Source organism: Ambystoma mexicanum, chromosome 2p (assembly GCF_040938575.1).
Source record: "Ambystoma mexicanum isolate Mex_15411 chromosome 2p, UKY_AmexF1_1, whole genome shotgun sequence".
Taxonomy (NCBI): domain Eukaryota; kingdom Metazoa; phylum Chordata; class Amphibia; order Caudata; family Ambystomatidae; genus Ambystoma; species Ambystoma mexicanum.
The window spans coordinates 1,288,031,522-1,288,043,601 of record NC_090923.1 but is presented as its reverse complement, the minus strand read 5'-3'; the positions used below and the strand labels follow the sequence as shown (position 1 = coordinate 1,288,043,601).

Sequence of the window (12,080 nt, the reverse complement as noted above, 5' to 3'; positions counted from 1 at the left end):
CACCCAACCAACTTGATAGGTAGATCCTTATGGGGGACCTCAGACTTCTGCTTTTTGGTCTTTGTGAGTGTCTGTGCTTTGCGGACCGTGAATGAGATCTCATTCAGTCCCTCCCCCTGGAATTGCAGGAGGGATCCGGATAGAGTCCCTCCCTCACGAGTGCTCAGAGAATGTTCACTCCAGCTCTGAGGAATCCCTGTGACATTCTTTTCTCATTTGCCTCCTCCTGAGAGATCAGAAGCCGCTCCAGGGGCTGTCTAGCATCCAATGTTGTACACCAGAACACCACATAGTCCTTATTTATATGGTTGGACATCTGAAACAACATGCAGCAGTCATGGGCACTGTAACAGAATTAGTTCTGTGACACTTGCTCTAAGCTTTGAAACACAATAGTTTTTTTCTCATTTTAGCAAAAATAATGTGAAAATCACAATCAAATTAAAACAAGGAATGAAAGAATTTGAACTTGTCTGCATTGAAGCTCCACAGCTCGGACTGCCATCCTACAAACTGTGCAGTTAGAAAAGGACCTGTTATGCAGTGGACTGGCAGCGCTACTTATACCCTGGCCACATTTTGCTTGCAGTACCCTAAAATGTTGCTTTCCGGGTGATCTAGGTCATGGTGTGGAAGCAAAAAAGGAGGAGGCACGGCATGAATGAGATAGCAGTGTAGCCTAAGCCAGGACTGTGCGGAATAGCTAGCCAATCAGCCTCCTCTGACAGACAGATATGACATAGCATTAGAAGTGCAAGCATCAGTAGAGTTAGCTAAGGTGTGGAGAGGGGTTGGGTGGGATTGCACTGTGCAAGGAGTCCTGAGGAAGCAGCTGCAATGCAATGAATGTTAAGTCTCTAGATTATGCAGGCTCCAAGATCCCCGCTCTGCTATGGTTGGAATCAGAAGTAACAACAGTTTACTGGTGTTGCCACACTGCCTAGCCATGTAATGCACATATACCTAGTGAGGCAGCGACTGAGGAGTACTTGAGGACCAGAAAGTAGGCTGACCTGGCCATCCCAGTGATGGCCATGGCCATGGTACTGCTGTTGTGCTCAGCATTATAAACTACCAACTAATGAACCAGAACTTACTGGGCCAGACCTACTCTACATTCGCTGCACCACTGTGAGCTGCATCACCCCAGGAAGTGTGCTGCTAACTGAAGCAGATAAATAATCTGTGCATCAGCTGCTACAGCCAACCACGCATTCCCCTTTCGTACTCAAGTAGGTTGCAATGTGGTTATAGGCAGGATCTTGGCAAGTAGATAATGGGAAATAAGTAGAAGAATGCCCAATTGCCCACAAGTGAAAATTCTAATTGGCTTTTGTGACGAATCCCGATATGCCATCACTTCTCCCTGAGGGGGAGCCCCATACCATGAGGCCAGGGTGGTGAGGCCACTACCTGATAGTCCCCCTGGGGGTGGTACTCAGTGGGAGGATCTCATGGGAAGAGACCACCCCTCTGGGGACAAGGGAGAACATCTCTGGAGAATGCAGTATATCCACCCTCCACCATGCCCGAAGCACCCTCCTCAGTCCTTAGATCCCTCTTCCAACACAAACTCCCATGGTGAGAACAGACCCATGTACTTCTGTACTAGCTGTGAGGTTAATATAGCTAAAGGTACTGGGACGAAGAGATCCTTGAGAGCCTTAAGGGTTTGCCTGACCCAAGTACTGGAAAAAGGTGGACCCTAGGAGGAATAAGGACGGACATGACAACCACCACCACAGGTGTGGATGTTGCACCAGGTTGGAGCTTGCAGAATAAAATGGAAACCAAAGGAGGACTTTTTGTCTTCTGCCTGCGACGAACCCGGGAGTTTCAAATTGATCAAGACAAGAACCAGACAGAGCGGTGGACGCAGGCGAGCAGCTGTGGAAGTCCCGAGGTGGTGAAGCAGGAAGCAACCTCCCCGCCAGTTCTGAAGAACTGCAGTGCTGCCTGGAGGAGCTGGAAGCAGACCAACGGTACAAGTAGCCAACAAACAGAGAGAAGGAACGTCAGTGCTGCCGTAAGGACGCCTGATCGCAAGAACCAGAGAGCTACCCGAGATCAATGGCAGGTATAGGGAAGTTCAGGAGGCCTGGTAGGGACGCGGGGCAGGGGGGGGGAAACGCATTTGTTTCCATTTACCCACACTTGTCATTTGATAAGATTCTCTAATTACAAGCACCATGTGGACAGTGAGGATGCTCTCCCAAAATGGATGCAAGCTACATCTGTGAGGGACGTGGGGTGTAAACCACAAGAGACTGATTTGATAGACATTTGGACATTTTTCAAAGTTGTGGCTTACCTTGTCTTTTTGAGTCATGTTGAAATTTTTCATTTTCATTTAGCCGAAGGCCTTGTCAAAGTCCTGAATAAAACGGGTTAATTTTTACACCTTTGGTTGTGCCCAATTGTGGAATCCACTGGTCTACTATGACAAGGTGCAGTTCATTATATAAACCTGGTAACTCAGTCACATCAGATGGAGAAATTACTTACAGTAATGTTCTTTCTATGGATTCTTCTCCCACAGATTCCTCATCCGATAGATATTCCCTCCAGCTTCGCTGCTTTGGAAGTTTTTCGACAGGTGGCGTAATTGGCATCGACCCAACCGTCGATCTGTCTTGCTCTGCGTCTGATTGTCGGCTCAGGGCGCGACATCAGGTGTTGTATAAATACCATGTCACTACGCCCCAACCTCAGTTCCCCCCTTTTTTCCCCGATCACCACACGCTGCATAGGAAAACAGAGAGAACAAACAAGCTAATGAGCCCTTAAAAAAGAAGTAACTATAGACCTCCAAAGGAGGAACAATTGAACAAACACTCCAAGTAGAGTTAGAAAAGTCTTAGTTTTAAAAACTGTGGCAGGAAGACAGAAGACTGACACATAGGACCATCACCAAGTCAACGTAAAAGAGAAGATGCATGGAAAACCACTGACTTTCTGAGCATGGCTGGATGGGAGGGGAGATGAGGAATCTGCGGGAGAAGAATCTATAGAAAGAACATTACGGTACGTAATTTCTCCTTCAATGGATTGCCTTTCTCCTACAGAGTCCTCATCTGATGGACTCCCAAAGCAGTAAATGAAGGAGGCGGGCAGAAAGGTATACCAAGAAATTTTGCAGCACTGCACTGCCAAAAGTACAAACCTCATCTAGACTGTAGTGCTTTGCAAAGGAATGCAGGGATAACCATGTTGCAGTGCGACAAATCTCCCGGACATCGACTCCCCTCTGCAAAGCTGTTGATGCTGAGACTCCCATGTTGTCGAATGGGCTTTGATGCCTGCTAGTAATTCCCATCCAGCAGACTGGTAGCATATATCTATGCAGAAAATGATCCACCCGGAGAAAGTCTGCTTGGATATGGACAGGCCCTTACAGACTATGGAAAAGTCCACGAAGAGCTGGTCAGCTCTTGTGAAATCAGCTGTCTTGGCAATATATTAACTCAAAGCCCTCTTTGGGTCTAGGCGATGCAACCGTTCCTCCTGTTTAGAAGGGTACGGAGGAGGGTATAAGACTGGAAGGTCTATGGATTGCAAGAGGTGAAATTCTGAAACAACCTTGGGGAGTAAGCCAGGCCTTACCTTGAGTGAAACTTTCTCCCAGAAAAAACGCAGGAAAGGTGGCTTACAGCATAAAGCCTGCAGTTCACTAAGCCGCATAGTCGGACTGCAGCATGCTTCTTGAACATTTCAAGCATCGAGGATTTGAAATCCTCCCACTCTTGGCGGGTGGTAGGCTCAGTCAACGGCTTAACTCTGAGTCCCGACAGTGGCCGTGACGCCTTTTCTTCTTTCGGGTCAAGGAAGAGTGGTTTCTCGAGTGGGACCGCTTCTTCTTCCGCCTGTATTCTTTCTCTGGGGTTGGGGTTGATGGGTGGGCGTGTGTAGCCCCTCAGTTTCAGCCTCCGAAGACCGAACCGTCGAACAAGCCAGTGATTTTGAAGGCGGTCGACCAAGAGCGAGTTTTGCAGCTCGATTGCAAAGGGATTTGGGTTGCATTTTGGAACACGATGGACACCTGTCAGTCCCGTGACCCGTGCAGAGGCACCAGAGACACAACTCGTGTGGGTCAGTGATGCACATCTTGGTGCCACAATCAGAACACTGTTTGAGACCCGAGCGACCGACATCTCGCGTGGAGGAATTAAAAAAAAAAAAAAGTACACCTTTTCTGACGAAAACGTCGCGAGTGTTGAAGCTCTGTGTTACCAAGCAGCTTGTTAGTGTGCGAAAAAAAGGAACTGACGTTGGGGCGTAGTGATGTGGAATTTATCCAATGCCTAACGTCACATCCAGAGACGACCAGACGCCGAGCAAGACGGATCGACGGTCGATGGCCGAGTCGAGGTCCACTAAACCCTGTGTCGAAAAATTTCAAAAGCAGCAAAGCTGGATGGAATATCTATCAGATGAGGAATCTGCAGGAGAAAGGCAATCCATTGAAAAAGAGTGCCATTTGTAAATAAAATGCAACTAATGAGAAATATGTGTACTGTGTTTGTAGAAGGAAAGAAAAAAAATACTCACATCTTCATCTTTAAATCCCTCTGTCAGCATTCTGTGTGCCACCAAGTGGCCATCAACATCTCCGTGACATCTATGATAACGGCCTCCTGTCTGATTGGCTAGGTTCTTCAAAAATGCATTGGTTGATCTAGCCATAAAAATGATCAAAGAATCATTAGTACTGAGATAAGTAAATATGAAGCAGAAATGCATAAACTTTGATCTCCACTTACACAAGTGATTGAATGCAGGATGCACAGCATTAACAAATATGTACACTTGCCAGTCGCAATACATGCACTATTTACAATATTATGAAATATGATCCTTTTCACAAAGCCGAGAAAGCATTGAAAATGAAAGCTTCCTCAATGTCAGGCACTATGGTGAAAACTATGGGGATCAACTGACAAATACGTTACTATTAGTAACACTGATGTAAACTTAACTTCTCCTGGAAAAGGCTATTGAATTGACAAAACAGTTGCTAAAAGTTCTCTCCAGAAACAGGTTACATGGTAAGTCAGAGCTATTAACGTTTTGGGTAAATGGGCGCTATGAAAGAAAACACTGTTAAAAACTACTTACCTATGGTAATGCTCTTTCCGATAGTCAATCCTCCCACAGATTGCACATATTAGATATATTTGGCAGCATCAGATGAATCACAAACTTTTTTCCCAGCAGGGGGCACAATACGACTCCAGTGTAAATCACAGTGTAAGTCCCAAGACATCCTAGCTCCTCTAACCTATATGTAACATTGGGCAGCACATTTATACCTTAGAACCACGCTGCACAACCCCAGTTTTCCCTTTTTCCCTGTGCTCAGCCACCTCAGGGAACTTGAAAGGGAATCATCAAGCACTCTACTGCCGGGGCAGGGTGGGAGGGTGAAGAAAAATCTATGGGAGGAGAATCCATCAGAAAGAACATTATCAGAGGTAAATAATGTGTTTTTGTAATGGACTGCATCTCCCCATAGATTCCTAATCTTGGATAGACTCCCAGAGCAGTACCTTTTGCAAAGTAGGTGGTGGGTGCGAGAATGAAGAGAAGCTTGTGATAGCACAACATTTTGTAGGACTGCTCTGCAGAATCCAGCATCCTTACCAGAAGGTACCTATAATGTTTGGCAAAGGTATGCAAAAGAGGCCTAGTTTCATCCTGGCAAATGTCAAGGACTGGCACCCTCTCTTCTTCAGAACACGAGTCTCTGCTAGCCCTATGGTTGAATAGGTCTGAAGGCCTTCAGGAACCGATTTTCCGCTAAAGAATAGCATTCTGAAATGCAAAGTACAATGCAACATGATAGAGTCTGCTTTACCTGGGTATGCCTCAGCACAGCTTAGGAAAAAAACTGTTCACCTTGTCTGAACTCACTGGTCCTACCCCCATGGAAGCTCAGAGCTGCTCCAGGGTCAAGACTGAGAAATCTTTCTTCCTTCTTTGACTTGCTAGCAGAAGGGCAAAATACCTGCAGTTGTATCTTTTGCAACAGGTGGAACTCCGAGACAACTTTCAGCAGGAATGAAAATCGTACTCTGTGTGTTACCTTTTCCTTTTAGAAGGTAAGATAAGGAGGTCCACAAGAAATGACCTGCAACTAGTTATTGCAACCATAAAACATGTTTTCCACGCCCAAATTCTGAAAGGCAATGAATGCATTGGTCCAAAATGGTGCTCCAATCAAGAAGGCCAGTAGCAAGTCGAGGTCCCAAGAATGGACGATGAAATGCACTGGTGGAAACACTCTGGGGAACTACATCACCGTAGGAAATGAAAATAAGAACCTTGCTCTGGTGTGCATTCAAATACTCAAATTGCTGCCAATTAGCCTTTAACAGTCCATATTTGCAGGCCTTACTGGGCCTGACGTGGCATAAAAGAAAGCACTGATCCTGCTAATCATGAAAACAGGTCTAGTTCTTTCTCTTTGCATCAAGAAAACCTTCTCCAGTGACAACTCTAAATAGCTTTAGTGGCTTGTATCCTGTCGGATAGAAGGATCTACATGACGTCTTTCAGGAGGCCCCAGTCCCTGTAACTCAGACTCTCCGTAACCATGCATTAAGGTTGAGCATGCAGGTGTTCAGATTGAAGGACAAGACCTCATGATTGGGTAAGTCCACTCTCGGGGAAAGGTGACTAAGAGGGCAGATGGCCATATCCAGAAGGCCCTGGTACTATGTTCTTGAGCCCCAAATCCGAGGCCGCCAGGATAATTCCTGAGAACATGTGGGATGATGGTAACTGGCAGGAATGCATACCGACGGGGACAATCCCACTTCAACACAAAGGCATCATCCAATGCCCATCTCAAGGGAAATTCCCTGAAATAGGCAAATTTGCACTTCCTGTTCACATCGGAGGAGAACAAATGCACTTTGGGGTTCCCTAAAGGTTGCAGATTGCCAAAATGACCTCCTGGCACAGCTCCCACTGGGTGACTGAACCCTGCCTGCCCAGGGCAACCGCCACCACGATCTCCATCCCAGCCAGATGGGCAACTGAGAGAAATATGATGTTCTTCAATGCCCAGAATCGGAGCTGACTCGCTGTTAGGAAAGATTTCATCAATGTGTAATTTTCCCTCCATTTGTGGACCCCTGTGAGAATCAGGACAGGAGCCGGGATTGATGCAAGTGAGAACTTGATTCAGGTACTGTAATGGTCAGGAACCTAAACAAATTAAAGTAAGGACCCCGGCTTCGGCACAGTTACTTCACTGTGCATTCAAAGTCTGGGGTATGAACTCCTTGTGAGGCTTCTCCTATTCACTCGGGTACGGATAGGCCCACCAGTCGCTTCCACACTCCTCTCCTCCTCCCTGCAATGAGCAACAACAATGTCATTAGGCCAGTCCCTTTTATATCCAGTCATAGGCTTGAAAGAGGGCCAATCAGAGACCAGACCCTTCCCCCTCCCTCTGATTGGTTGAGACTCTGGGTGCCCTTCCTCTAGAAATAGAGCTGCCTTGCCCCTTCCTGTTCCCTTTACACTGCTAGTTGGAGCAAAACCTCCCACCAAACCCCCAGCCCCCTGATGGCTGCCATTGTACCCATGTGCAACACGGCGTGGGAGCCTCCTGTAGGCTCCGCCCACCGTGTATGGCGTCTTGCCTTCCTTACATGCTACTCACCATGTGGAATGACTGGGGCCCGTTGGAGTATTAGGTAAGGAGGAGTGGGGTCTGTGTCCTCTGGGGTTGAATGGTGGGGTACCCATATCCCCTCCGACGTTGGGCGGCCGGTCCATGCTTGGGGCGTGGGTTTCTGAGGTCGGCCGCCGACCAACGTCGGAGGGGAATGCGCTGGCTCACCGCCCGACGGTACTCTGGCCCATTCTGCCTTGCTGCAGCGTCTGCGACCCGGACCATCCAGAGTGGCCGGCGCTGCGGCAGTGCAGGCGGCCCTGGCAACGGTGGCCAAACGGGAGACCTTGGCACCCGCCCGCGCCGCCACGGCTCCTCCCCTGAGCCCCGCTCTCTTCCAGGTTGAGGCGGCGCCGGGTCTGCATGGCACCTCCCTGCCACTTCCACAGCTTCCCGCAGCAACCCTGACGCTTCACCCCTGGCACCCCCATCCTCACAACCCCCCAAACTGTTTGTGTGGCGTGGCTATCCTATCCTGACTTTGCCAGCAGAGCAGAGCCTTCAGCTGCACTCCCATGGGCCTTTGCCCACTTGTTATGGGGAAACTGACACATCCTTCAGACTGTCAGTACTGGGAAACTATGTTTCCCTTAGTATTCGACTACGTTACCATTTCTTGGTAACTTTGTAACAGTGCAAAATGTACCTTCTTGTATTGTGCGTTAGGGTCCTTTTTGTTTTATGGCCCTAGACACCCTCAAAGGATTTTTGGTGAATGTACAAGTGTGCCTGGGACGGACTGGTGGCAGCAGTTACCTTTAATAAGTGTGTTACTTCTTTTTACGGATTCACATCACGTTTACCGTGTTTGGTTCAAGACTGTGGCCAGGTCCGAAAATGTCCGAGTAACTAAGTCTTTTGTTCTGTCCCATGGCAATTTTGTCCCTTGCCTTCACCCAGGTCGAGTAACCTGGGTTTTCCTATTTGGGCATGCAGCCTCCCGCGGCAACAAAAAAAAAAATGTCTTTCGCGGACTGTCTGCTCCCAATCCACACTACTGGTGCCAAGATGTCTGGAGTGCCTGAATGACTGGGACCACTGGGACCACCGTGGACCGTGATAGGTCCACAACTGGGATGCCTGCATGAGAGCAGATCTTCGATTGGAAGTCCTTGATTTTGCTGCGAAGGCTAATCTTGGATAAGAGAAGGGACTTGGCATCCATTCCAGGTCGATCGCCAGAGTTCTCCCCGAACTACAGAAGGAGCCAAGTATCCTGCACGAATAAACAAACTTGTGAAACCGCTGGAGACGCATTGGAAGGTTTTGGCACCCTTTGCCCTCTGCTTTCCCGTCGGACCCCTGTTTTTTTCACTGACCAAGAAGGCCTGCCAAAGCGCTTCGCCCCTTTGGAGTAGTGGGAATAACTACTCTCAGCGACCCTGCTTACCCACCAAACGAGCCCCTTCTGAAGTGTTCCTGGGCCATCCAGTGAACTGTCCAGCGCTACCTCAGCGTATTCTGCATATCCGCAGCTGTCTCGAGTTTGAACCCAAGATTTGGTAAATCGCTTGCTTGTCGTCCCTTGCCCTCTCCCGCCAAATTGCAGGCCTAGCTGCTCTGGGTCCCGAATTAGGAGAGTGCATAATGCAGAACGCATCTGTGATTCCTGCGTCACTACTTGGTGGTGACAGTCGCTGTAGGTGCCTTGCTGACTTGCACTCCTGTGCCCTGAAGTCTGCTGCACCAGAAATTTCTTTGTATCTCCATCAGAAGCTGAGAAAAGTCATCTGTGATGGGCATCACAGATGATCGTTCTATCCCGCAGCCGCTGGCAGCCAGAGCACTGTGAAACTGCAGGACCCGATCCTACTAGGAACTGCGACTAAACTGGCAAAGTTTGGTCTGGACTGTGCCAAGGGTTGGTGATTATTTGCATCACTTACTGATGTCCCCCTGGCACAACCAATCTCTTTTACGCATGAATATCCCTAAAAAGGTATTAGCTTTTGGCTGGTTTAGCCTGCGCTACGCAGCTATTCTCACCTTTTGAAAACTGTTCTGCCGCCAAGGACAGACCATACTCGAATAGTGGGAACCAATTCTTCATTGCCTCAAGCCCCTTCCTGACTTGCTACAGTTCTCCCAAGAAGACCCACGTTTTGTTCAGCCTGTGCGATCGTGCGCTTTTACGCAGAACTGTACTGTTGAGCACAAGGCTCCCCACTTCTTAGGGCTGGACTCAAAAGTTAGGAAACGACCCCGAAGAATTGTCTAATACTCTAATGTTGTGGCTGTGTTTTACTCCTTTGTCGCATTAGGAAACGTATTGTATATATATATTAGCTAGTATAGTATTTGTGTGGCAACGGTTTTTATATAACTGACGTTTATTTGTGTCTATTGTTCCGGCCAACAATAAACGTATAGATATTTTTCATATACACTTGTCTAAGAGTAATCTGTGGTTTGTTACTGTGTTTGCTTATTGTGGGCTTCCGATCACTCTCACCCCTCCTGAGACTTAGTCTTGACTGCCTGCCAAGCTACCTAGATTGGTTTGGCTTGTCCAGAAGGTTCCCCTGTTTCACTAAACCGAGGGTGGACTCCTAAACCTCTGCCCACCATGTCAGAGTTTAGAAATCCATCTTAACACTCGCTTCCCTGCACTGAGACAATGAGCCTAACCCCCCACCTTGTTAATGTAGTGCAAGGCATACATTAGTTTTGCAAAATTGATTAGCGAAAAAGGCTAAAAGAAAAATGATAAGCTATCCAACCTAAACAATCAGAAATGTTTATCTTTATTTTAAAAACGGATGAGCAGTTAATTGCCACATGCCAATTGCCTAAATAGGGCACGGTTTCTGTTTAAAAGCAGACACTCATACAAATATGCTCATTCCCTCCTTTACACTAACAAACAATAGAACACAGCTATACCCTTCAATGCGGCCTAGCTGCACACATACCTACACTACTCCATGAACAAAACAGTCTTTAGAATACAGTTATACCCCACGAAATAAATCGGCCTAGCTGCACACAATCTCATACACAGGCTTCACCGACGCCAGAATGCAGACTAGGAGATTCCACTAATCACTCACAACCACCGCACCTAGCATTAGAATGCAGCCACTCGCTGCGCATACTGCACTGGCTGCCCACATACTGAGTGCACCCAAGCACTGTATACTACCCTACTCTTTCCACTGACCTTGACTACGGTCCCCAAGGGCGTTCAATCCACAGCGCTTTGAGATCATACCAATAGTATATAAGGTGCTATACAAATGCACAATAAGATAACTAAATGTTTCACACAGCAGTAATTTCCAGGCCTTTTTAACCGTGCAGAGCAGTGTGAGGAACTCATGGTGACAACATTGAATGCTGTATGCGGGGTGGAAAAACACCTAATCTAAACCTAAATCTAGGATGGGAGCAAGCGTCGACCATCAAATGAAAATTAAGGCAGTCCTAGTGGTGTTGTGTCAAAATAAAAAGGGCCTATACTAAGAAACCTACTACCAAAACCTCACAACTAATACAAAAAGGGGTGTGGGATAGATCTCAGAAAAAGAAAGGAGTGTTCTCAAATAATATGTCAGGATGCAGTACTGGACACAGTTTTGGACACAGGGTAAGATGGGAGCTTGTAGCACAGTACTGTCTCGGGCTTCTCCTGCACGAGACGACTGTCCCAATGGCAGCTCTCAGGACACACTCTCAGGCTCTTCTAGCACAAGATGACAGTTCATCTTTTAACCCTGGAGCTTTCAGTTACCAGGGCCTTCGATGGCCAAGTCTCATTTCACTTGAAAGTCTCTTGCCTTCGAGGACCTAATGTGTTCAAACAACAATACAAAAGTTCCTTTAACAAATGAAAGTTCATTTCCAAGGTTTGCTGGGTGATAGGGGTCAACCCCTGGGTCCCCCCTCTTCTGGGCGTGGACCCTTCTTACTTGCTTATCACAGTTTTTACGTAGGGTGACTATTTCACCCCTGGGTCCCCTCTTCTGGGTGCTGACACTTCTCAATCATATTCCAAAATATATCACAGTTCCTATATCAGTCAATTTTGGGTGATAGCTTCACCTCTGGATCTCCCTCGGTTGGGCTCTGACCCATCTTCTCTTTATATTCTAGGGTGATGGCTTCAACCCTGTATCTCCCTCGGTCGGGCTCAGACCCCTCTTGCCTTTTTATATTCTTGGGTGATGGCTTCACCCCTGGATCTCCCTTGGTCGGGCTCGGACTCCTCTCGATTCCGTTGGTTTCTTAAAGTTCACTTTCACTGTGAGATTCACTTCCATTTGTTTCACAGTACTTGTAGATCTAAGTCTTTCGATTGTACAGGGATTCTGCTTGACCCTCTGTATGACCACTTTGACCTATTTCGGGGGCCTTCCTACAGCCTTCTAGTGTTTGTAATTTATCTCATATGGGGCATGAT

The 12,080-nt window shown here is 47.4% G+C and overlaps 1 protein-coding gene across 1 annotated transcript in view; it reads right to left on the bottom strand.

The window, feature by feature from the left end:
- Nucleotides 1–12,080, bottom strand: part of VWA3A (von Willebrand factor A domain containing 3A) — a 2,090,411-nt gene that overhangs the window by 116,668 nt on the left and 1,961,663 nt on the right. The window contains exon 31 of the mRNA XM_069645605.1: nucleotides 4,549–4,675. Coding sequence (XP_069501706.1) covers nucleotides 4,549–4,675 — 127 coding nt within the window. The remainder of the gene's footprint in view (nucleotides 1–4,548; nucleotides 4,676–12,080) is intronic.